Source organism: Lingula anatina, chromosome 7 (genome assembly GCF_051362555.1).
Source record: "Lingula anatina isolate TDL-2025a chromosome 7, LinAna3.0, whole genome shotgun sequence".
Lineage (NCBI taxonomy): Eukaryota > Metazoa > Brachiopoda > Lingulata > Lingulida > Lingulidae > Lingula > Lingula anatina.
The window spans coordinates 21,476,594-21,503,150 of NC_141773.1; the positions used below are offsets into that span (position 1 = coordinate 21,476,594).

At 36.2% G+C, this 26,557-nt stretch overlaps 5 protein-coding genes and 1 long non-coding RNA gene across 9 annotated transcripts; 3 read left to right on the forward strand and 3 right to left on the reverse strand.

The window, feature by feature from the left end:
* Positions 1-612: 612 nt before the first annotated feature.
* Positions 613-3,296, reverse strand: LOC106158668 (V-type proton ATPase subunit F). Its single transcript, XM_013534748.2, has 5 exons — positions 3,162-3,296; positions 2,506-2,587; positions 2,016-2,098; positions 1,543-1,665; positions 613-1,226 (listed from the first exon to the last, which is right to left on the reverse strand). Exons 1-5 carry the CDS (start codon positions 3,210-3,212, stop codon positions 1,197-1,199), a joined length of 369 nt encoding a protein of 122 aa, XP_013390202.1. The 5' UTR covers positions 3,213-3,296; the 3' UTR covers positions 613-1,196.
* A 107-nt stretch (positions 3,297-3,403) lies between these two features.
* Positions 3,404-6,135, forward strand: LOC106158664 (uncharacterized). Its single transcript, XM_013534742.2, has 4 exons — positions 3,404-3,552; positions 3,906-4,119; positions 4,492-5,202; positions 5,429-6,135. Exons 2-4 carry the CDS (start codon positions 3,974-3,976, stop codon positions 5,841-5,843), a joined length of 1,272 nt encoding a protein of 423 aa, XP_013390196.2. The 5' UTR covers positions 3,404-3,552; positions 3,906-3,973; the 3' UTR covers positions 5,844-6,135.
* Positions 6,136-6,394: 259 nt separating this feature from the next.
* Positions 6,395-16,579, reverse strand: LOC106158665 (3-hydroxyisobutyryl-CoA hydrolase, mitochondrial). 2 transcript variants are annotated; one of them, XM_013534745.2, is made up of 12 exons: positions 16,461-16,579; positions 15,556-15,592; positions 10,429-10,465; positions 10,030-10,179; positions 9,551-9,635; positions 9,062-9,195; positions 8,774-8,852; positions 8,293-8,438; positions 7,988-8,074; positions 7,444-7,593; positions 7,037-7,175; positions 6,395-6,850 (listed from the first exon to the last, which is right to left on the reverse strand). In XM_013534745.2, the coding sequence occupies exons 2-12, from the start codon at positions 15,582-15,584 to the stop codon at positions 6,726-6,728; spliced, it is 1,161 nt and encodes a 386-aa protein (XP_013390199.2). In that variant the 5' UTR covers positions 15,585-15,592; positions 16,461-16,579; the 3' UTR covers positions 6,395-6,725. The 2 variants fall into 2 exon arrangements, with proteins under 2 accessions (XP_013390199.2, XP_086873685.1); XM_087017559.1 differs by lacking the exon at positions 16,461-16,579 and adding an exon at positions 16,220-16,243.
* On the forward strand, positions 10,840-14,036 carry LOC147760874 (uncharacterized). Its single transcript, XR_015335612.1, has 2 exons — positions 10,840-11,172; positions 13,068-14,036. It is a non-coding gene; the product is annotated as an uncharacterized LOC147760874 (long non-coding RNA).
* Positions 16,543-20,531, forward strand: LOC106158669 (phosphopantothenate--cysteine ligase-like). Of its 3 annotated transcripts, none has more exons than XM_087017562.1 (8): positions 16,543-16,679; positions 17,062-17,245; positions 17,574-17,662; positions 18,182-18,309; positions 18,619-18,833; positions 19,374-19,493; positions 19,681-19,746; positions 20,017-20,531. In XM_087017562.1, exons 2-8 carry the CDS (start codon positions 17,129-17,131, stop codon positions 20,206-20,208), a joined length of 927 nt encoding a protein of 308 aa, XP_086873688.1. In that variant the 5' UTR covers positions 16,543-16,679; positions 17,062-17,128; the 3' UTR covers positions 20,209-20,531. The 3 variants fall into 3 exon arrangements, with proteins under 3 accessions (XP_086873688.1, XP_086873686.1, XP_086873689.1); XM_087017560.1 differs by having other exon boundaries at positions 16,591-16,727; XM_087017563.1 differs by having other exon boundaries at positions 16,611-16,731.
* A 78-nt stretch (positions 20,532-20,609) lies between these two features.
* Positions 20,610-25,106, reverse strand: LOC147760875 (uncharacterized). The gene is made up of 7 exons (XM_087018098.1): positions 25,087-25,106; positions 24,576-24,725; positions 23,540-23,681; positions 22,246-22,368; positions 21,903-22,009; positions 21,390-21,494; positions 20,610-20,887 (listed from the first exon to the last, which is right to left on the reverse strand). The coding sequence occupies exons 1-7, from the start codon at positions 25,104-25,106 to the stop codon at positions 20,734-20,736; spliced, it is 801 nt and encodes a 266-aa protein (XP_086874224.1). The 3' UTR covers positions 20,610-20,733.
* Positions 25,107-26,557: the final 1,451 nt, after the last annotated feature.

The following is a 26,557-nucleotide window of genomic DNA, read 5'->3' on the forward strand; positions in this document are numbered from 1 at the left end:
CTGCCGGAGAAAGGTTAAATTACACTAAGCGCGGACCGTTGAATGTCGTGAAGGGTCCCGCTCTCGTATTACTGAAGATTTAAGGGCTGTACCTACACTTTGTAAATACGACAACACCCTGCGTTGTCTTGTTGGTTGTTTATCTTCTGGTTTTTCAGGTCAAGGTTGTTTTTCGGGATATGTTTTTCTGAACCAGAGAAGATTTTTAAAAATTCGGTTTGCTGCTAGTAGCTACAATTAAATGTAGCATTATGGAAAAGTGAACGATGGTTTTGTCGGTTGTTGCGCGCGATAAACCTTCCAGATTGTCGCTGCAGACAATAAACGTCATTTTTTATCTCTTCTAAATAGGAATTTAAGAGAGCCTCACAAAACAGAACATTTATTTTGTAAACGTGTTAAATTTTTTTTAAAATATGCCTTAATAGTCGAAGAAGATGATCCTTTTTATAGTTAAGTTACAAAAGGTGATTACAAGATTGTAAACAGTGTGTAATTTAATAAAGACAAATATTCATGGTTTCGCGGGCAAGCCCTCTTAAATCAAATTCTGATAGAAATAGCAACACTTCTTATGCACGTAAAATGTATATAAAATGAGAAAAACACACATTTACAAATTATAAGTTCGTCTTTATTCTCCATCTAGTTTACGCAGTGCGTGGGAAATTTGTTTAAATATACAAGGAAGTTACTTGGCAATCCGTTTCTTGCAATGCAAACCAGCCCTCCCCCCCTCCACAAAAAAAAAAAAAAAAAAAAAAAAAAAAAAAAAAACTTTTTTTACGAAGATAAAAAAATGTCCAAGTATCAGCCAAGTGTTGGGCCCTCTATCCTAGAGTGCACTACATATTGATTAACTTTGACCCATTCCACAATTTTCACCCTTATACATACAGCAAATACACCTGTAAAATATGTTCTCACCAGTATCACAACAAGAACTATCCAACTTTTACATCCTGACTGATCCTTTATGGCATACCACGGGTGAAAAAGAAAAAACAAAAACAATATTGCACTTTGCTTACACAACAGATATTGTAATTTTGACCAGTCCATTCTCAAGTGCCACCCATACCAACATTACGAATTCATACACATAATTACATCAGTATACAGTGTAAACTACGTCTGTTATATTACAAGGTATAAGAGACCAGCTGTTTGAAAGCATGGAAAGAAGGTTGTCAACACTATCTCAAGTCTTCAGCCGAAAACATGCCCTAAAAAGAGAAAAATAATGTAATAACTGGCATGATCACAAAGGGGAGACTTTAAAAATACATTGAATTCTGGTTTTCAACCCATTTTTTGCATATATACAATATCAGGGATCCTGTAAAAACATCAAACCAAAAATTGTCTGACAATACAATTTCAAATTCGTCTCTTATTACAGAAATGATGTGAACAAGAGGAAATTCATTGGAAGAGAACAATGTAAAAGTAAGTGTATAAAACCTCAATTTTGGCTCACATTAACAGGTTGGTATACCTTTATTTGAATATAAAAAATAAAAAGTGTATAAAAAGAGTTACCCTGGCTCTCCTGAGTATGGAGTCTTTAGCTGGATCATAGGGATGTTCTTTACTAGGAATCTCCAACACTGCAGGAATGGGTTGTGTATAGACATCAATGATATGACGGATCATTTCAGCTATCTAAAAAAAAAAAAAAAAAAAAAAAAGAAAGTGATCAGTGTTTTAAAGAAAATGCACATAAGTGGCTGGCTGAATTTTTTTCACTAGGGTAAAGGCAGGTATTTTTGTAGATGCGTTAGGAGTGGTAACACTTTGCTGTTGCTCAACTAACAGACTCTTGTGTCAAACTGTGACAAAAGTCGGTCACTTATTCAGTTGTGCTATAATATAACCAAAATGGGGTAAAATGGACTACTGTAGGAAAAAAAGTGATAATTTCCAAGCTAGATTTCTCAACACATAAGAACCTTCAGCATATCCAACCATAAATAGCACAGACCCCCCCCCCCCCCTAAAAAAAAAGTACTTACATGCTGATTTATCAAAATAATAGCAATATCATCTCTAGTAACTAGGGCCTTGAAACCATCTTCTATTTCTGCGATACTAGTTGCTGAAAATATCATAACAAAAGAAAAAGTTGTATACAAATAATACAAAGTAACCAAATATCCACTTTTATCTCTGATACTAAATATACTACTCAGAAAGATAATTTTTAAAATACACAAAAATTTAGCAATCCAGTAACCTATTTTTGAAGGAAAATTATCTGCAAATAACTTCCAAGCTGTCCTCACATTTTATGTATCTATTATATTTCACTGTAATTTACTGTCATTTTATCTTTAAGACATTGCACATCTGTGAAACTGTAAATTTCGTCAGTATATGGTGATACATAGTTTGTATATGATAATCTAAAATCAGTTGTTACTATACTTTTTCTTACAATATAAAACCAATTACTTATAATTTTCTGCCTTTATCTTACTAGATATTAATACCTCATTTCCTTACCTTTGTCTACCACCAAAAAGTTTGGCTGCCTGTGTCTGTTGACCTCTCCTATGCCTCCCATCAGAAAACCTGTACATGTGTCCTGAAACAGAAAGAGTTTATTGAAATATATTCATATATTGGGGTAAATGAAGATTAGCAAACTTAGGGCAACAGCTGCTGGTCAGATTGGAAAATTAGTAGTCTGGGGCCATTGGGTTAGTGGTTATTGTCAATGATGATGACCAATTTTTATTAAAACTCTTACTCAGTTTACAATGTCAGTTAAAATACATCTGATAATTTAATCTGAATTATGACAAACCAGTATCTGATTAGTCAATATTTCAATTATTTGCTACCAAATATTATCATCCTGTAGATGAGAAAAATTACGGAAATGAGGAATACAGGTTATAAGATGTAACTGACAAAGACAAGATACCGACATTTAAACTAAATATAGAATTTTGAAGGTAGCACTAAAGAGTGAACCAAAACAGTAAAGAGTCACCCTCAGTACCAGGGGAATCATGTGACTCGTGCGGTCACCAGAACACCGGAAAATGGGCCTAATACACAAATCTATAAGTCATTTGTTTATATGTATCCTACATATTCGAGCAAATATATCTGTTAAATGTGCCTTACGAATTTCAAAATAAAACAGTACTTACTTCATCGCCAATTACTGCAATTAATCGACCTCTTGCGCTGGAGTGAGCCATACTGTTCAATGTCAAGGTCAACTAAATAAAACATACCCTCGAATAAAAATATTTCCTTTGCGGACATGTAATAGGTTTTTATGCTTCAAAATTGATACTGATAGTTAAATATAATAATGAATATGTAAATGTAAATGAAATCTGTCTTATATTCACAAGAATCATTAATCTGCATTTTAAGGTGTAAATTGTGAAGATTCTATGTCTTCGAGAGTATGTTATTATGTGATGGATGACGTATAAGTGTGCAGCAGGTATTTTTACTGAGATCTAATTTATTTTGATAACCAACCCTGTTTATGGGAAGCGCATCCATATCGACAGACAAGCCATACATCTGGTGAGTGTGTCGTTTATGACAGATTCTTAAGCATTTTATACATAACTGGAGATGTTGAAAAACCTGGGAATTTCCAATTTCAGACACGGGAATCCCATTTAAGGCTTTTACACTAAGCTCTTTCACTTCAGCTAAATCCAGAATTAGGCATTTTTCTAGAAGGTTCATATTCATAGCTTTCAAATGAAATCTCTGATCCCTAACTTCGCCGTCACTTATGCTTCCAGGGCCTTATTAGTTAAGTTCAGGAAGTGGAAAGTACCCATATTATCATTAGCGAGAGAAAACGATGTGTGGTTGCCCATAAGAGCACCCTATAATAGTTGTACGTCATAACTTTCCTCATTGTTTAGATTGCAGGTCATTAGAGACACACTCAAGGAAGGTACTGTTGACCAGCTGAGAGCTAATAGGGATCACAATGTCTCTGGTGGAAGGCATAGGAGACGAGGTGATGATGGTGGTGGTGGTGTTTCTGCTCGTGGCGGTGTTTCTGATAGCCTGGATGTCAACCAGCGTGCATGAGAGGAACTTTGTCAGCATCCTCATCTTTGAGACCAGACACAGGTTGGTTTTTGGTTGAAATTTTCGAAATATTTTGTGCTTGTGTATTGTTGGAAGATGGGGTGGATAAGAACACACTCTCTCTCTCTCTATTTCTCTCTCTCCAGCTGTTGCTTTTTGATTTTCATAAATATGACCAGGATATGTTTACTAGTAGCTAGTAGTGGTATTTGTACAGATTGGATCATTTCAGTAATGTCTTACAGTAATTATACAATGTGTGCATTGAAAAGTTCAGGATGAATAAAAAATAATCACTGATGATAGATACCGTCAGTGTTTACAATCACATTTTTCACTGTGGCAAAAATAACACAGTGGACATTTTTATTTAATATTGACTACATTTTCAAAAGACATTGCCACTTCTTGTAGGTTAATGAACCAAGCAGCAGCAGGACAGGCACATGGTCAGAGCAATGAATCTGGGCCACACGTCCCACACCAGTCGGAATCTGTCCAGCCTCAAGAAACGAGATCAGACGAACACCAAAACGACAGGACTGAAGCTGTGCAGCCTCCTGCTTTTTCTTCTTCTGACACTTTGCCAAGGTCTGATGCTGCACAGAACGATGAGAACTCATCAGCTGTGGATGACTATCAAAACAATACAACTGATAGTAACAATGTTGGGGGTGAATATGATGGTATCAACAGTAGTGAATCCCATTTATCAGAAAATGTAACAAATACTGGACCCACTGAGCCACCTGCAGTAAGTTCTCTCCCTGACACCCTGAGTGAATTACGAAGAAGGCGTGTGGAGGCTCTGACAAAGACATCAGCATCTGAAAGTTTAGAACAAGTGGCGCAGAGCTGTGGTCTTAACATGGAACAGCCGGAATTAAACTCCAGTCAATGGCAGAGTGAGAATCACTCCAGTCCGTCAGAGAGCACTTCACCTTCCCCAAGCCAAACTGAAGAAAACAGACACAGCCAATCAGAGGAGCGGACACAAACAAGCCAATCCGAGACTCCGGTGTATGACCCAGAGAATGGATTAATTCGACTTAGGTTGAGGTTTTTGTCAGAGGTTGAACGCCATGTACAGGGAAGAATGCAGGAAACAGTGGCTCAGTTAAGGAGGTATCTAAATGTGTTTTTTACTACTTGCAAGATGGTAACACCACCCATCAATACTTATAAATATACTCCTTTGTGAGAAACCTACTATTAATTGCATTTGAAGGAAAAAGGGTATTTAAGTTGCAGGATTATATGTTTGAAATTTATTATGATCTAGGCATGGTGATGTTTGTGTAAAAAATGAAAATTGTAGTGTTATGAAAACTTGATTTCTTCTCAATTTCAGTCGAGAATTTGCTGCTGAACTGGAAGAAAACAAGATCATACGTTTCATTTTCAACGGAAGAGAACTTAAACCCGACACACAGACTCTTCAGACATTTAACATTGGAGACAGCAGCATTATCCACTGTCTCATAGCTCAAGGAACTCAAGGTCAGACCCAAGGTCAGGGTCAAGGTCACCAACAGGAGCATATAGTTGACCTTGACCTGAGTCGCATGATGTTACCTTTATTTGGACTCATTTTGGCTATACTGTGGTATTTTAGGATCGTATACAAGGTCTATTTTAATCCCATGTCAACAATCACATTGGTTGGTTTTACTATTATGTTTGCAGTGGCTTTGGCCTCTGCATTTACGCCGCAGCGGCGCGAAGACAATGTGCAAGTGCACAGGCACCATGTCCATGCAGAATAGAAAGGTGTACATCAAATTTACAGTTAATATTTAATTTCAAGAAATTGTGGTAAGTTACTATCACATTTCATGTGTTTTAAGAACTGATTAACTTATGTGTATTTGGTTATGGCGATTACTGATATGTATGGGCCAAAACAATGTTTATGATATACTCCTTATTTGGGTATGTTTTACATTTCAAGATTATTCAATGGTATTTTTTTTTTTTTTTTACAAACTTGAAATGAAGCAATTGGGAACATATCAAATATTCTGTGGAATGTATTGAAATAAAATGCAGTGAACATTTGCAACTTGTTTGGTAAGATTTATTATATATCAGCATGTATTATCTGAAAAGAAAAATATTTGCAGAGATAATGGCAAATTATTTCTGATTCCACTTGAATAAAACGGACAGAAGAGCCATGTAAGAAAGTAATGAGTCCTATTCACAATATTTTTGCTGACCACTTTGAGCAACTTATTTCATGATCTACTGTAATTTATTTCATCCATGGAGTGCTGTCATATCACAACCCAGATTTTATCATAAAGACAATTATGTATTATTTTCCAATTTTGTTTAATCTGACAGACTAGATATTTTTTCTTGATAATAACAATATAACACAAATCATAAGTAATTTGGCAATGGCTCACAGTAAAGTTCCTTTTGGTAGAAAATACTTTGTGAGCATTTCAGTCATAGTGTCATTTAAAAGGCTATGATAATTATATACTTGATTAAGTCATGGTTCTCTCCTTTATCATAATTTACGTAACAAAAATTTCACAGGTTGGCACCATTCCTATAATTGTGTTTGAGAAGATCGCCAAACCACACCATTGTGTTAGTTGTGACACTTTGCCCAGCACATCTACCACAATCACCCCTCATCATAACTGTGCTTTCCACTCTTTTTCCTCTTGTAAAGGTTTGAAATAGCTTTCCACCACTTCGTTGGTCACTTCTTCCAGTGTTGCAGGGTCCCATTTTGGACTCTGGTCTTTGTCTACAAGCACTGAAGAATACAATGACATAAAAACTTGAAGGTGGAAATACTGCTGCGCAACATTGGGTACAATTTCTACATTTAGTCCTTAGTAAACTTTCAGCCCTCTCATTCATTCTATACCCTGTCCTTCCACCTTTGTCCAATTTCCCCTCCCCTTACCATCCCCCTCCTGGTAAAACAGACATGCTTTACCTGCTCTGACGCCCTCGTAGAAGTCTTTCCCCCTCACACACCCCTGTGTCATCCTGTACTCCATCCTCAGGCACTCCTCCAGGCTGAGTTTACCACCCACTTGGAGCTGACGCAGGGTGATCTTCATGGATGTTGGAGACTGGAGATAAAGTTCACATACAATTTTAATTCATAGGTGAATGAACGCTTTTAATTAATTTTTGTGAATCATGATATCTGATCTATATGTCATGTTGTGTTATCTTATAAAGTTTTGTAGTTTTCTATAACAATTCATAAACTGTACAAGCCATAGACAGTGTTAAAGTGAAGCCAAAGTTCTCATTAAGTACAAATTATACATAACAAATTGTTGTTATTTATTCAATGCAAAATAGATTGTGTTAATGTTTAGAACCCTGCCTTACCATCTTTTTCAGTGTTTCTAACTGTTTTGTAGCCCACTCGGAGCCATCTTTTTCTAATGCTGACATTATTTCCTCTACCGTTTCTCCCCCAAAATTACGATTGATGTCATCTAGGTGGGACTGCAGTACAAATTCCTTGTCTGGAGAGCACTGTAAGGAAATTAGAAATTGAGTGACAATTTGGTATAGCAACTGAAATAATTCCTCAGGGTTCACTGTCAGGGAATTTTAAAAGAATCATGAAATGGTATAGGTTATATATTAATTTCTGTTGATGACTCTCATTCAGCATGCTGCTTGTGAAATGAAATGTTGTCCACATCACAGAAACCAATCATTGTATTGGTGTATTTATTATGGTTTGTAGCGGAGTGTAACTTTCACAAATATACCATGAAAACATGGCTCAAGCACAGAATGACAGAACTTCTATTCCACAACAAACTGATGAAATATCATATCTAAGAACACTATGCACATGGTTAAAAACAAATATTGTAAATTAATAATATGGATCAGATCTGTAACATTTTGATCCACTTACCTGCCTATGGTAGTCCTCCAATACATTGGAAATATCTTTTTCTGTTGGGGAGGGTAATTTCACAAGTGAATCAAACATATCTGGAATCTATGAAAATTAATACAATTTAGTTTAAATGACCAAAAACAAAATAAATGCCAGTAAATTTGAGAGATAAGAATAGCTGTATATAATTCTTGTTTCACAGAAAGAAAAGTTTGCAAAAAGAAGGAAAAAGTACCAGCATGAAGAAAACTTGAGACCTGCAAGTGGCCCAAAACATACCCCCATTCTGATCTGCCACCAGAAATGATCATCTTCCTTACCTTACTTGAGTCTACAAAATGTGTAGCTACGCCTGCCTTCTGAACATCTGCTCCTTTTAACCTAAATCCTGTCAACGCCAGGTAATTCCCAAGATGGCTGCCCAATCGAGGCAGGAAATAACCCCCACCTACATCTGGGAAAAGACCTGGAAAAATGTGGAACTTGTAAAAAAAATCATGAAAATAATCAAGTCTGCATTTGGTAAGATGTTTTTTTTAAATTAATTCATAGAAGTAAAGTGGTTAATTTAATGATTTTACTTTACTTTATTTAAAGGGCAAAATGTGTACTATATAAAGACAACAATGTCCAATTACTTTTCATCAATACCATTTACTACTCCACTTAATTGTTTCTTGTTCAGAGCCTTTCTAACATCATGCCCTACTATGCAGTTACAGTTGGACCCCTGCATAAGCCATGTTTGATAGTACTTTTTGACACATTTGAACATTCTACTAAGAGGGAAATGTGTCTCACCTATTGCTGTTTCAGGCATGGCAAATAAAGTTTTCTCTGTGGCAACTTTAAATTTACCATGAACAGACAAACCAACACCCTGGAATGAAAAAAATCCAGTTTTATAATAGAAATCAAATAATAAGTATCAGGTGTGTGTAGGAAAGGTACTAGCTGCTTAATATGTTAAAAAACTTACAATTCTTCAAAAAAAAAAAATCTCATATTTAGCATTCTGGTTGTCTTTAGCCATTAGTTCAACAGTTTCCAGTTTAAGCGAGTCCTGCTGTGATCAGGACTGTGCCTTACCCCTCCCATTGTGATTCCATTAATGATGGCAACATATGGGGTTTTAAGCGTCCCGATGGCATTATTGAGAATATACTCCTCTCTGAAGAAATCTTGTGCCAGCCTATCTCCAACCTTCCCTGCTTCTGTCACAGCTGTAAATGAAAAAAATAAAAATAATAATGATGATGTCCTCAAACACTTTACAATCAGTAATGTAAGGGCTTGGTTACTAAACAACAATGAATTAAATCATTCACTGGCATAGACCAGGTTTTATTTACTTCACATGTACATGAAAACATTGAAGATATAAAAAATTGTTTTAAGTTTTTTTCTTGGTCTGAACTGTCCCTTTAGGTCCTGTTTGCCACCACTTTATAACTCACCACATCTGGAGTAGCTAAGACTGATCAAGTGTGGTCATCAAATTACTAGGGCATATGGGCCAATGCAATTACGGTGATCTGCTCCTTATTCCAGGAGCCAGTGAACTGACAGTGAACTCACCCACTACATCTCCTCCTGCACAGAAGGCTTTGTCTCCTGAAGCCTTGATAACCACCAGATGGATGTTAGGGTCCTTCTCCCAGGACTGGGAATAGGAAAAACATTTTTTATAAAATAAATTACTTGTCAAAATTCTTATCCTTTACCTAAAAGTGTAATACAGATTGTTTTAATGCATTGCAAAGTAGTTAGGCTTCTTATCCATGTTCTAAATGAGCACATAATTAATCCCCCTGAAAAAAAAGAGGTAAATTTTTTTCTGTCAGTGATCTAAATAAAAAATAAAATGCTATAAAATTATCAATTTTAATTTAATCTCAGGTCTTAATAAACAAAAAGAAAATTTCTTTAAACTACACAAAATATGAAGCTATTTTTATACGCTCTTAAAGTTACATAAAATATCTCAGATATATCACAGTGGTCCTTTCTTCAAGTAGTTCCAAAGCTTATCCATCTAGATTCCATCTATTTCCTACTTTTAACTGTGGGTAGATTCTCCTGATCATGGGCAGGTCCAGTGTGTTCAATTTCTTTGGCCTGTCCAGTGTTATGACACCAGTGGTGTTTACGGTGTCCAGTATCACACCATCCTGAGACACCGCTGTTGACATCGGGGCAGACCCATGCTGATAAGTTAAATCATATATTACTGAAAATTAATCTGTTTCATAAAATTGATAGAACACCCCCATTGTATCTCTGGGTGTCTAAATCTGTGATGCACAACCTTTTGTTACCAAACTGATAAAGCATGCTGCTTCAATGACTCGAGTGTTTACAAGGCATGGTATCTGAATTTAAATTTTAAATTTTAGTGGCAGTTAACAAGAATAAAAAGTGTCTTAGTAACAGCTGCTTCAATGCCTGATACTTACAATCTGCCCACTGAGTACCCTTGTCCTTCTGAGGGCCCTGAAATAAGGGGGAATAGATCATACAGTTATATTGACATTACGTATCACAAAAGAAAAATGAAGCTTTATAGTTTATACTATAAAAAATCCATTCAGAATGAATTAAAACGATTCATAACTTAATTTACCATTAAAATACTTCTTAACTGATCAAAAATCAAATAAATAAATAAATAAATAAATAACTGTATAGAAAATCATTGTAAAATAGAAAAACATTTTCATATGAGTAACTGCATGTTCAAGCCTTAAAATTGTATTGTTAGATCTAAATTGTTATATATCCGAAATGATCTTACAAAAATGTAAATCTTAAAAGTTCATGTCAAGTTCACCAGCAAACTGAACTGAATTTTCTGAAGAGAAGGCAAATTTTATTTTAATAAAAATGATAATTAAAAAGCTTGGACTAATAAATACAGAAAAAAGTCCAGCTATCTGATATTTGGATTAGTAATGTGCCTAGTTCTCCAGTCCCAGCCAGGCTCATAAGGCAGCAGGCTATATTTAGCACAAGAACAGGTAAAATACCATGTAATTTATGTGCCCTAGTTTAGGTGTGACATGAATTCACAGGTACTGCCCAGAACATAGAGAGTTACCTGCTGGAGGCTGTCTGACGGGATAAAGTATCCATCCAATGCCAGTTGTAGACTGCTTTGGTGTTTATATTTGTATCACCAAGCAAGAGGTGCTATACAGAGTGTAAGTACTAAACCTTTTGAAACAACTAACAAAGTTCATTTGACTTCTAGTACTGTAGTCTATGAATGTTACTGGTACTTTGTAAGTTTATGCCAATGTTTATTTGACCTCAAAAGACGATAAAGCTGTTTAAAAACACTCTTATTATTGGTCTTTATCTCTTTGATTTTATTTGGGCAATTGATACTTGAACAAGGAAGTGAAAACTATACAAAACATAAATGCACTTAGATAATTTATGGAGATTCATTGACATTTGGCTTCTGGTCAGAGCAGACAGTTCAGACTGGGCATACATGCATAAGGTATTCAAATCTGACATGCTATATACATATACATGTACCTAACACTTCGTATATGATACTTGTAGGTGATAGGCCCCGTTCACATGACAAGTCTATTTTCTAAAAATCTATTTTCTATTTGCGGTATCTTGTAATCATGGTCCTTGTGCCCTGAATATCCCGCGGCGTAATTACTGGCGGCGCAAGCCAGTTACTTCCAAACCTGTAATTAATTCTCGGGATATTCAGGGCACAGGGACCGTGATTACAAAATAGAAAATAGATTTTTAGAAAATAAACTTTCCATGTGAACGGAGTCTTATTATGTTGCCTGACTGAATACATAGAAAGAGGGACAAGTACTTGGTTTTGTAATCTTTCAATCTTTCAGAGTGAACACTGCATATCAGGGGCGGATTTAGGCCGTCTTCTGGGTCTTCCGGATAATGGTCAGATTTTCAAGTTTACATTGACGGGTAGGCTATCTGATTTTTTCTGTCAGAAGACGGTCAAAATGGAGGATGGATCAACAAAGATAATTTGGAAGACTGTCAGAAAATATCTCTAGATCCGCCCCTGCATATACATGTAGTGGTGTGCCCTGATTTATCATAAATACACTGTGGTTCATCCCACAGAAGGCACTTAATTAGAACAAAAGGATAATTAGATCAGCTTGTATTTCACTTACAAGAGGTGTATGCTTGATTGAATGAATAAAGTTTTTAAATTTTTTTTTTGCGTGTTGCATGCTCTTTTTGGGACCTCTTGTAAACAAAGTACAGTGCAAATTATCCTATTGTTTGAAGTGCCTACCGTTGGATATACCGGGTATGTTAGGTACAAGATAAGTGGTCCATTAATGCATGCAACACATATATACAAGGGGCGCAGTTATTTTAACTACTCCTCGTTATAATTATACTCTTGTATATTGCCTACAGGGTGACTTGTCCAATAACTAGTATTATACTATACATAATGCTGAGAGAGAAAAGGAAAGGACTGGAGAAAGAGTACCTGTGTCAGAAGACAGATTTGAGCCCCTTGGATTGTACAAGTAGACCCTTTTCTCCACCCTCTGATATACTACACAAATAACTCAAGCGAAAAGTGAGGGTTGCATGGGCCTGTAGGCAGGGGTGGGGGTGGGGGGTGGGAGTGTTTGAAAGAATTTAAATGTCCTTTTGGTCAGCAAAGGTCCACTCAGCATCAAACTTTGACCTAAGTTTTATGCTATTTTTATAATTTGGTAAATTAAGGGCATAAAAAGTTAGCTGGTTACCTGAGATTTACCAGTCTATAATGATCAGAGAGGTGAAGTCCCCTCCTGAGTGTGTACCACCAGCTGGGTATAAGGTAAAGGACATGGATGGTAGTATTTATGATACTTATTCAAGAAATATGAATACAGGGTGAGATAAGGAAAGCACATCCCTCAATTAAAAGAGAGAGAGAGAGAGAGAGAGAGAGAGAGAGAGAGAGAGAATGAGAGAGAAATCTTGACCTAAGATAACAAATGCATATTACCCCAGTATAGTGTCTCAACATAAGACAAACTGTCTCAATTTTTTTATTTATATGCTAATTGCGTTCTCTTATTTCTTATAGGTCTGTCTCGGTAACCTATCAGTAGCAGCCTATGATATGGCCCAAGTCAAGGAATCAACCATAGCAATATACTAAGCACAAAATACAAGGAGAGGACATTTTTACAGAGTATCAGCAGACTGGAGACATTCAATTATTCACAACAAATCTATAGTAAATTGTCTCCTCAGTCCAAGCAAAAAGAAAGTACCACTTTTCATAATGAAATAATAAAAAAAAAAAAAATTTAATGAAAATCATTTAAGGAGTGAAACAAGCTTTACAGTAAAACATTTTTTGACAGCGAAGCACCAAGGTGGATTTAATGTAAATTCTGATCTTTTGAAGATGGCCGGAAACTTTGACCCAACAGCAGCAATTGTTACCATGGTAACAGTTCTTGGGGTAATATTTGCCTTGTATGTTCTCATTCGATGTTGTTGCAAAATGCATGAAGCCAGGGAAAGAAAGAAAAGGAGAGCAGAAATGGCCATGGACAACCCTACTGAGCTACAAGACACAGACTACAGAAAAATAGAGGGCAGCACTATGGATGAAATAAGGTCACATACCCCAGAATTCACTGCTTACAGTTCAGAGTTGACTGATGAAAGAAATCTGATCAACTAATTGTTGTGCAAATGTCTTAAAAAGGCATACCATCCATTATTGTATATATATTAGCAACAATTAAAAAATACCTTTTTTTCATTAATCTATATAGAAAATGTTAGTTTAAAAGTGCCAATGAAAAAAATCAAATAATTAAGGTGCTAAAAGCATATTATGTGATTAAATGAAATATCTTTAAGATATTATTAAAATGGACTTAAATATTATGCAGAAAATAGAACATTTTTTCCATCCCAAAATGGAGAATAAAGATTGCCTCAAATGCTTTATTGAAACCGTGGGACTATGTCATAAATACAGAACGTGTCAAAGTTCAAAATGTGCAAATGTGCAACAATAAATATTTATAACATGAAATCTGCTACAAGTCATTGTGTTAATTGAGAACATTCCAAATACTGATTGGGAAATCTTTCATAAATTGCAAACTGGAAAATATTTGATTAATATCTGGGATGCTGAATCCTGCTGCCTTTTTTGAGATAATATAACATATTGACATATTGCCATTAGCAACAGGCCTGTTGAGGCACTCCTTAAGGGGGGGGGGGGGGGGTCAGGGGGGGTGGGTGGTGGTGGGGGAGGGTGGGAGCTGGTGGTGAGAGAGGAGCAAAAAAATCACCCATTTGGCTAAAAGTGTTAATTCTGCTCTGAATCAAAATTTAGTTAAGATTCCATGATGATTCTCATATAAATATACCAAAGTACGGATACTTACGTTTTAACTGATATTTATTTTCGTATAAAGGCATTTGCCCAGATTACAAATGTAAATGGTTCATATAACGTAACTATTGCACATGCGGAGAGCTCATGTACGTGCACTATCCGTTGCAAAAAAAGATTCTCTTTTTCTAAAGGCATAATAAACATAATTAATCAGGTTAATCATCAAATCTCTGTCATTGGAAGACATAAGCTGTCTAAACCTTTGGATATTTGGTTGACAGGTGTACCTGTTTGGTATATATTTTGTTCTTAAGTCCCTGTACATCTCACATGTTAACAAAAAGTGATATTCGTTTTCTATTTCGTCCTTACATAGTGTGCATACCCTCTCGTTCGAGGGTATGTTGTCATGTCTACCTTTTTCAATCATAAGATTATGGTTTCCACACCTGAGCCTGGCGAAAGCAGCTAAGTGCGCTTTCGGGAGATTCAACAATAAATAATTTTCTTTTTGAAATACAGATTTAAATATACAATACAAATTTAATTTAGATGAGTTCTGTAACTGGCCGTTCCATTCTTGAATGTAGCAATCTTTCATTCTTGTCTTAAAAATTTCTAAAAAATATATCTCATTCTCAACACCCTGATTGTACCATACAAACCCAAAACCATATCTAAAAAGTATTTCTTTAATTTTTGTCGCCCATGTAATGCGACCAGCCTGATCTAATACCAACATAATCTTATAGCACGCTTTTGGATATCTGCTTTCTTCCATTCTCAGTAATTTAAGCCAGAATTTGACACACCGACTGAAGTAAGTTATAAACAATGGGAACCTACCACAGTCTCCCAAGACCGCTATTGTTGAAGTTGTTGATCCCACGCCAAGAATCCTTTTTCATAAATTGCAAACTGGAAAATATTTGATTAATATCTGGGATGCTGAATCCTGCTGCCTTTTTTGAGATAATATAACATATTGACATATTGCCATTAGCAACAGGCCTGTTGAGGCACTCCTTAAGGGGGGGGGGGGGGGTCAGGGTGGGTGGGTGGTGGTGGGGGAGGGTGGGAGCTGGTGGTGAGTGAGGAGCAAAAAAATCACCCATTTGGCTAAAAGTGTTAATTCTGCTCTGAATCAAAATTTAGTTAAGATTCCATGATGATTCTCATATAAATATACCAAAGTACGGATACTTACGTTTTAACTGCTATACGCAAAAACAGCATTTAGACACCTGAAAGACAAAAAAGTATGAACCTTATAATCACTTCAAAGCGAGAGAGAGAGAGAACACGCTGTATGTAACACTGTCTTAATTATCTGTATCAAAAGACTAAAACATTATGGTTCTAACATATAATTATGCTATAGGAGGTTTTGCTCCCTTCCAAAAGTTAGCTTACTAAGTAATGGTGTTTATATCAATCAATATTATTCCTGTTCAACTGACCACATCAAGTGTCATATGCTCTGTTTGACAATTCAAGCTTGCATTAATAGCAATATAAGCTAATAAGTTGTCAATCTCTCAAAAAGGTGCCAAACAGAATTTGAGAAAAGTGTAACTAGTACTGCTTGATGTGAAAATACATAAGTGACTGATGACTTAATTCAGAAACAGGTATAGTACAGCAGGACTAGTGCTTTAAATTAAGTAAAATCACAAAGAGAGAGAGAGAGATGCATGAACATTTACTAGTGAATACGTTCTACCAGTACCAGTATATTATTATGAATGAGTACTACATGTAGTCAAGCACCACATGTACATGTACTGGGTAGCTGACTCCATTGTAAATGTTCTGATATTGGTCAATGTTATCAAGTTTTCTTCATTTTAATATAAAATATAACTACTTACATAAGTAGTACAATGGATATTTCGCCTAATTTTTCCTGGAATACCATGACTGTACTGGTACAAGTGTTCTGAAGTAGTGGTATACTACACGTGTGCTTTTTAATTTCAAAACATTATGCTTATAATTTACTAGCACAGAACCTTTACTGAAGCAGTGAAGGCAGTCGCACTGTCTTTAAGCCGATGTATCTACTATTAAACATATCGTAATTAAGGAATAGCACATCACCATCCAACATACCTGAGGTTTTCTGTTAATAATGTGTTAGCCAGAATCATTCACCTTGCCGCTGCCTGCGGTCCACAAAATACGAACTCTGACCCCGTCGAATTCACCCTGATAAGCTTACACGGTCCCCGGCTTCTTTTGTAAAAGGAGACCAGAAAACAATGTAAACAGAGTCGGCACCTCACTGTGGACCAAGCAGCATTTTGTGTGTCCATTTTAATTTTACAAAGGGTAAGGAGGTCATCTGTACACTGATCACTGATCAAGTCAAAAACGAAGGCAAGTAGGTCTAGGCTTTCATCTTACTTTGATGTCTTCACTGAAGACATCACTTTAAAATGAAATATTTCACCAGTTTGACTGCACTACTGCAGTATTTCACTTAGTACATGTACTACAGAGCGTTAAATTTATACACTTTGCCCCTCTGTGCCCCACCCCCTACAAACTGCCTGTCACTGAATCAGCTAAATAGTAGATCGTTACTCGTTTAGCTGTTAAATAGGTATGAATTCCCTTATTTTGCAATTACATCCATGATTTTTCCCCAAGTATTCGTTTTATACTTTACAAGGATCAGTTATTGATTTGTCAATTGTTTTATTCATTGCAGAATGGTTCATATACATGCATGCATAAGATGGTGAAATTATAGAATAGCATCCAATCAGAAATTCACAATGGCATCGGAGGAGTTTCTCAAGCAGAGCAAGTTGCCGTCTGATTACGAAGACAAGAAACAAAAGATGTGTCAGTTTGTGACCAGAAATGCTGACAAGAAATGTGTACTTGTGACGGTAATTACACTGTAATAAAAACATAAATCATTGCTTTGTATTTGTTGATTTAATGGCTAGAAGTTCTTGTTCATCTGAAGTTTGATTACCAGTAATCATTTATTTGTATAAATATACTGATATGTTAACCATAAAATTTGTAAAATATTTTGTCTAACTTAATTGCTGTATGCTTATTTTATTACTTAAAATTTATTATATTTATACTGGGCTCACAGCTAGTCAGACTAAACATGTATTGGTATATAATATATGGACCAAACGCCATGCAATGACAAGCTTTCATGAGTACAAGTTAACTAACAGATGTCTGTCTCTCACATTTCAGTCAGGCGGGACCACTGTACCACTTGAGAGTCGCACCATACGCTACATCGATAACTTCAGTGTTGGAACGAGAGGATCAGCATCTGCAGAGTATCCTTGCACTGAGCAAGTCCAGGATGGTTTAGGGATGTGTTGTGGATTCTGCTTGATACTAGTGCCTGTTCAAAAATACAACTAGTAGAGGCAATTTGAAAGATTGGTTTTAACAAGCAGAAATCTCCTGTCCATATGTTTTTCTTAATTGGTCAGTGAAGTTTATGTTTCACAGCATATATAAAAGTGTAGGTCTTATTATGTAACATTTTTAGGTTTTTTTTTTCACCTCTAGATGAAATTGTGATTGTCTTGACTTAAAGTTTTTTCTTTAAATTTACTTTCATTGGTAGCAGTAGTCTATACAGCTTCATCACTCAGCTACGCTGATTATGGGCCACCTGTTAACAATTTAGACCAGTGCTGCAAAGTCAGCTTTACATTGTTGGCTATCAGTTGGCAAGTTTAGCAAGCTAAGTTAAAACCCAAGGACTATTGACTTTCTGTAAAGTTTGGTACATGTAACATGCAGAAGCAGCCAGTTCTCACTTGATTTTCCTTGACTTCCTGCCATAGATATTTTCTTGCTCAGGGTTATGCAGTTCTGTTTCTTCATCGTCACCGTTCCTTGGAGCCATTTTCCAGGCATCTGTCAAAGATAAATGTACTGGATATAGTAAAATCATCACGTAACACCCTATCAGGTATGTCAGAGAGTTAAGTGTTGAGTCAATATTTACAGGTAATACGTTCAATATTTTATTAATTAGCAAATGTAAACATTTGAACAAAAATACTTTGTAAGTGAAGGATTGTTTTTCTAGTCATCAATATGCAATGAGCTTTGATTTCATTAGCAGTTGACCTTTTTTTAGCTTTATTTTATTTTAATTTTGTTTTTGAAAAATCATTTATTTTCTTATTTTTAAACAATTTTAACCTTATTACAATACTATATTACTGTTACAGTATGATATTAATTAAAATCCTTGTATACCAAAATTATCTCCCAGTCTCAGAGGATTGGACGTCCAGGATAGCTGCCATACTGGAGAAATACAACCAGGTGAAGAGTGGCGGAACCTTGTTACAGATAGAGTTCACCACTGTGGGGGAATATATCCACCTGCTAAAGGCAGCCGCTGATGCTATGAGACCTCTGGGGCCACGGGCCATGCTGTATCTGGCAGCCGCCGTGTCAGATTTTTACATTCCTACGGATGAGATGGTAAGTGAACTCGTAGCCAGAGGTACACAGCAGGCGCATCTGCCTACCTCAATTTGATAATTTATTTGTATTTTCACATGGCAGGGCCCTAGCCAGAAATTTCAAAGGGGGGGGGGGGATCTTTTTTTCTGAAAAAGTGGATCTTTTACTATGAAACCTTTGTGTACCAAGATAAAATTTTACCCAGAGGGAATCTTCTCCCAGCGAAAAAGGGGGGTTCTTTTGAAACCCCCTCCCCCATTTTTATTTTATAATTTTTATTTTATAGCATTTTTTTAAGTAATTACAAGAGGATACTGTCGTAGCGTTGAGGTAATGGAAAATATTTAGATATTAATGTTTTTTATTAGCTATTATTTGTCCTGTTAATTTTCACAAATATTTTTAAAACTTAATTAGAAAAGTGTTCCATGTCTCACCCATTTAAAGTTTACCCCCTCCCTAACTATAATTGTGAACTGTTTTGTTGTTTTTATTCAATATGAAGGGATTCTTTCATCTTACTTTATAATTTGTATTTGTACATATTTCACCTTGCAGCCTGAGCACAAGATCCAGTCTGGTAACGGACCACTGCAGATCTCACTCCAACTCGTCCCTAAGATGCTAAAACCTCTCGTCAAGGAGTGGATACCTCAGGCATTTGTTATTTCTTTCAAGGTATTTTGACGATGAAAACATTTTCTTTCTTTCTAAAAGATGGTAAAACTATTTTGAATCAATGCAAAAAAAAGCATTCAGACCCGGACTGTTTCGATTTCTGGCTACAGCCAAAGACTATGTGTGTTACAAAAAATATTTAGGTAAATGTGAAATTGTGTATAAAGGTGTCTTTATTTATTTCCAGCTGGAAACAGACCCTAGCCTTCTTCTAAAGAAAGCAAAAGAAGCACTTGAAAAGTACAGCCATCAGGTAAGTATATTACATATTCAGTTTAAACTACCTTGCATAGATTGCATAGATTAACACTTTTGGTAAAGAGACTAATCTTTATGTTTATTGGTGCTGAGGTAATACCTTTAAAACTGTTTCCTAATTTCTATTTTTTTAATCTTTAGTAGTAGTTAAAGGGTTCTTTTTTTTTTTTTTTAATTTCTAACATCATCCATCTCCACATACTTGCAGATATAGGAATCATTCAATTCTTTCCCCCTAATTTCTTATTCTGTTTTCTATCTCCAGGTAGTTATAGGAAACATCCTTGAGACTCGTAAAGAACTAGTCTGGGTGGTCACTGCCACAGAGTCCAGTCCATTTCAGATCAAACTGACCCCTGAGGAAGCAGATAGTGGCTTGGAAATAGAACAGTACATTACTGAATACCTGGCAAAGATGCATGAAGCTTTTATAACACAAGCTGACAGTGTGAAATGAATACTGGAGCAGGGCGTGGGATTTTTTAAAAATAAAAGCCTGAAGCAAAGTTGGATTAGCAGGAATTATATGATAGTTCATATATCATGTCTAATGTTTTTATGGCTGCGGGTTTTTGGTTAGTGCTAAGCTGATAGGGGTTACGAACGCACCATTAAATCTAGCTTTCTAGGAGCAATAGTAGTGGATAAGAAAGGTCTCATAAACGATATTTACCTTTTTTTATCTCGGTCGTCGAATTTTAGAGCACAATCACCGAAATAATGACTCAAGCCACGATTTCGTGGCATTTCATGCTCGTAATAAATATATCTATTTTTCTCTTTTGTGGTCTGAATATGAAAAAGTGAAGTTCGTCAGTTTAATGTATAATTCTCTCTTTTAACGTGAAAACTGCAACACACGTTGGTATATATACCAGTACCAGAACTGTCTACTAGTATGTTCAAATGAAGGCATGTCTGCATTTTCCAAATTGCTTTATTCCATCCAATGTTAAAGCACGTTTTACAGGTATATCTTTAATCAATAACCACTGTCAAACTCCTCAAAATCGACCATGTTGTCTCCATTTACGTCCATCTTGACAAATTCGACATCAAAATTCAAAGCGGATCTCTTGGCACCGCGCAGCTTCACAACTGCAGTAAAGAATTCGTCCTTTGAAATGTGATCATCTCTGAAACGTGTAAAAAGATAATACAACAGGTGAATCAGGTTGTCGAATGGCAACTTAAAATGTTTCTGCTTAATGTCTACTTCAGTAAATCTCTTTTGACACCGACTTGTCTCCGCTAAGAAATTTCACAGCAAGTGTGAAAAAAATAACATCCATGGCCATAGATAGGCCTACATCTACATGTAGAAGAGAACAGGTCATTGCAACTCAAGGGTAATTGTTTTGATTATCCACAAAAACAAATTGAAATGATTTGAGCAGGTTTATTAACTATCTTTCAATTGACTTTCATTAATGAAAGTCAGTAACAGGAATGTAGCCTACCCATTTATATTGCTACTGTTTTCTCTTACCCGTCAATGTCAATGTTACTGAATGTGTCTCTGTACACACCGAATGTATTGAACAGTTTCATGAATTATGTCATGTTTCTGTAGGGTAGTATGTATGAAAGAGTTAGTAACGGGTATGTATTCATTTCTAGTAAAACTTACTCTCTTACCCGTCAATGTCAATGTTTCTGAATACGTCTCTGGGGTTAACGACATGTTTCGACAAGGGACGTGCCAGCGATCTCTTGCGAAGGCACGTGCATGTAGCTGATCGACTATTGAAAAAGAAGATATGCTATTCATGTGCGAGTTAAGTCAATATTTTTAGTCAATATTTCATACAAATGACCATTAACGAATGATCTACGCATGTCACTGACTAATAGGCCTAATAGAGCTGCCACTCCTGTATGACTCAGAACAAGACCCAGCAATTCGTTCCGTAAGATGTGTTTTTTTCACAGAAACATAATATTGTAATGCTGGGAGGGGCATATTAAACCTGCTTGGCTGCTATATTCACTATAAGTAACTTTTTTTTGCTTTTCTCAGTATTTAGAATGGCTGCCAGTAATGAAAAAATCAACTTTAAAATAGAACAAAATCTTAACATATGCAAGTAAGGCCTGCTCACAAAAGGGAACATACCGAATACTTAAGGATAACGCTTCAAGTGTACTTACAACCAGGACCCGCCCTCTACTCTGACATCGGAGCACCCGGATCTGCAGCCACCTTGGCAGGCGCAACCGAAAATGTTGCACGAGCCTACCCCACAATAGTAAGCTGTCTGAAAAATTATGCGCAAACGATATGAATTTGGGCCATTATTAAACAGGAAATAGGGACAAAAAGCTATACCCTTGGATCTCAAAGAAATATAAATCACCCGACTGTACTATAATACCTGTAATTATTGTTGTTGTCGGAATCTAATAAATACAATCATAACAACAAACAAAATAACAACTGAAAATTATTGAAATTTCTTGTACTGTTTCTAAATTAGACATAAAACAATCTTACTGAGCTACAGTCTGCACAGAAGCCTCCACTGACAGAAACACAGCACGCCGCTTGAGCGTGGTTAACAACAAGTGCTGCAGAAAAAGCTGCAACAACAATGGTTACTGGCAAACAAGCCATCTTCTGGAATAAGAAAAAGATGAAGATATTAGATGTGCACCTTTCGACGCCCTTACCCCAACAAGACTTTTGGCCACATCAGTCAGAGATCTGGATACACTGGGGTGCCTTCTAAGTGCCTGTTGCCAACATGATAATATTCACCATTTCAAAATAAGATGAATGTCATCACAAAAGCAAAAGCTTTTAATGTAATATAACCTTCCTGTTCTACGAATAATATGATGGTGACCAGCTAAATTGAAATGGGGAAATCAATAATTTTCGCTTTCTTTACCATTTCTTTTTCTCCCGGAGCCAAACTACGGTTTAATTTGAAACTCTATAATACTGACTGCATAAACTCGGCTTGTACATCTACCTACCTGTGGTTGCTTTTGTCGAATGAACGATTTTCTGATATATTTTATATCAATAAGAACAATCTTTTTCTGTACCATATCACTCACATCAGCGCTGTATTATGCATACACAGTCATTAACGTTGTTTTTATTTCACAAATACTAAATGACATTTTAAACCATTGTTTTTCTTCACTATGGTGTGTAGTTTTATTCCCAGCGAGACATTTTCGTATTAAATTAATGCCATCACTAAGCTTGCCTCTAGTACAGAGCATTTGATGAAAGGTATAAAAGTGGTGACTGGCTTGTTTTTCTTTTCATAACGGCAGAATAACTTTGTCAATCTTCTCAGAGTTTTAGTTGGCAAAAACTTAATTAAACAACAAATATATTTTGATTAGGTTCGGGCCGTATTGAAATAAAGTGAGAGACACGTACAGTGTTTTACATGCACTACCTTGTGCATAATTATTGATAATAGATCAAATAAAATAATTGATTTTTAAAAAGTATTGTAACTAAATAAGCCAATGGAAGTGGTTCCTGTGATATTAAAAACAATTTTAGTCTTTTTCTGAACCGGGAAATGGAAATTCGACAGCAATTATTCAAGAATCTACGTCATCATCCTTACTGCAACGCTCTTGAGAACGTTTTAAACAGGTTAGAGCTGTATGCAAAAGGAAAAACATCTGTATTTTGTGGATCACTTGATTTCATTGTTTAAAGCACATTATATACAGGTGTACATGTATCTTCAATTATTATTGACCACCGCTAAACCCATCAAAAGCGAGCATGTTGTCTCTCATGTTGTCTCCGTCTATACAAATTCTTCGTCAAATTCGATCATATTGTCTCCATTTAAGTCCATCTTTACAAATTCGTCATCGAAATTCAAAGCGGATCTCTTGGCACCGCGCAACTTCACAACTGCATCCAGGAATTCGTCCTTGGAAATGTGATCATCTCTGAAACGTGTGATAAGATAATGCAACAGGTGAATCGGTTTGTTGAATCACAAATGTTTCTGCGTCTACACTGAATTCTGCGTCTACACTGAATATGATAGTATTTACCTTTTTTTTCTGGATTCACGGCGTAGATGGAGCAATTTCAATAATTTTCCTATTTTGCAAATGACAAGGTGATGACCAGCTCATTACAATTTAGAACTTTCTCTTTTCCGCAATTCTTCTCAACCATTCCTTGTTTTTCCGACGTTGCTTTAATTTGATTTAAACCCCTATGCTAGTACACGCGGAGCTGCATTAACACGACCTACCTGTGGTTAAATTTGTCATATATGGAATAAAGGGCGTTCTGCTATACATTATATCTATAATGACATTATTTTTCTACATTGGTTGCAAATTGTCAGCGTTGTGTTTTTGCATCCCGCACGCAGTAATAAACGCTGCTTTTTCTGACATAAAGCTTTTGTTAGCATCTTCAGTGTTTTTGTCCATATAGCAAAAAACTGCATGAATCTACAGCTGGAAATTGTGGACCTCACTGAAATAAAGTGAGACACACGTATCGCTACCTTGTGCAGAATGATGAATTAAAAACTCAATGTATACATAATTTTCTAAAACTATTGTGGCACAAGCTTGAAACAAACCACAGGCAATTTTCTTATTTTAATAATTTAAAAATTAATAATTTTGTCTTTTGCGGTCCGAACCAGGAAATTATAATGGAAGAACGGCAGAAATATCGCAAAAATCTACTTTATCGAGCAGACGACCACACATGTTGTTACATGGAATTGAATACAATAAAGTGAAAACATTGATAAATTATCCAAATCGCTTTATTCTGATTTTGACGGTGCCATTTAGGACATGTTTATCTTCAATCACTGATCACCGTCAAACTCATCAAATTCGATCTTGTTGTCTCCATTTACGTCCATCTTGACAAATTCTACATCGAAATTCAATGCAGATCTCTTGGCACCGCGCAACTTCACAACTTCATCCAGGAATTCGTCCTTGGAAATGTGATCATCTCTGAAACGTGTGATAAGATAATGCAACAGGTGAATTGGTTTGTTGAATCACAACTTCAAATGTTTCTGCTTAATGTTTACTTCAGCGAATTTCTTTTGACGCAGTTTTACCTCCGCTTAGAAATTTTATAGCAGGTGAGAAAAAAAAAAATAACATTCATGACCATATATCTAGAAGAGAATAGGTGATTGCAACTCAAGGATAATTATTTTGATAATCCACATAAAGAAACTTAAATGATTTGAGCAGGTTCATAAATCTTTCAATTGATTTTTATTTATGAAAGTCCAAGGAACAGGAATGTTCCAATTTCTAGTGCTATTGCTTTTTCTTACCCGTCAATGTCAATTTTTCTGAATACGTCTCTGGGGTTAACGACATGTTTCGACAAGGGGCGTGCTAGCGATCTCTTGTTTATGCACGTGCATGTAGCTGATCGACTATTGAAAAAGAAGATATGCTATTCATAAGCTAGATAAGTCAATATTTAGACTGCCACTCCTGTTTGACCCAGAACAAGACCTAGCAATTTGTTCCATAAGATGTTTTTTGTCACAGAAACCGAATATTGTAATGTTTGGGGGGGGGGGGGGGGGGGGGGGGGGGCGTATTAAATCTTTTTGGCTGCTATATACACTGTAAGTAACTTTTTTTTGCTTTTCGTAGTTTTCAGAAAAGCTGTCAATAATGAAATAATCAACCTTAAAACAGAACAAAATCTTAACAAATGCAGGTAAGGCCTTCTCTCAAAAATGCAATTAAACGGAAAAGACCGCATACTTTGGGATAAATCTTCGCCTGTACTTACAACCAGCCTCCGCTCTCTACTCTGATATCGGAGCACCCGGACCTGCAGCCACCTTGGCAGGCGCAACCGAATATGTTGCACGAACCTACCCCACAAAATATGTCACCCTGAAAATGATAGAAGTACGATATAAAATTGCACCATTATTGTTATCCAGGAAAGGAAGACAAGCTATTCACTTTGATTGCAAAATAAAAGAAAGCATATGGATGCCGAACATGTAGCCTACCGTATTCATTGTTTTACATAGAATGTCATTAAATATAACTAGTCTGCAACTGGCTCTTCAGCCAGTGGCGAAGGATTCCCCTACAAATGACCTTTGAAAATGAAGGCAATGGGCACTTACAAGGTCATGCAAAGGTCACGGGTTAAATTTGACCCCATATTCTGAAAGAGCATGTGCGAATTGGGGGGGGGGGGGGGGGGGGGGGGGCAAAACCACTTTTAGCCCACGTCAATACTTCTCCATGAAATAGCCAAATGACCATGAAAATGAGGGTCAAGGTCAAATTTGACATTTGATTTGGCGGTTTTGGGTATATGTTTGGGGTAGTTTACTAAGCATGCTATGACCAAAAACCAGTATTTCATGGAGAAATTGCCGTAGTCACGATTTCTGCAATGTCATAAATATTTAAAAATCTATATTTAAAAAAGTTATTAGGCAGTCGCTATGAAAGTATAGTTAATCTTAGATAAATATATAAGGCAACCTTTGCCACTAAGATCAGGGCTCTGGGCCTTCTGGTTTTTGAGATCTCGGAAACAAACCCGTTTTGAGCCGGTTTGGCCATTACCCATTAGCGACCTTGTCTTTGACCTACTTGCATAAAAGTAGGTCAATATCTAGAGATGTAGCTCAGTATCATTATCCATAAGGCCCTTAGCCACACGACTTTAGGCTTAATGGCAATTTCAAATTTTACACATTTTGCCTTTAAAAGCCCCTTGAAAAGTAGGTCAATGTCACTGAAACTGGGTCTGTGGCATTTTCTTACCATAGGCTACCTATGATAATTAT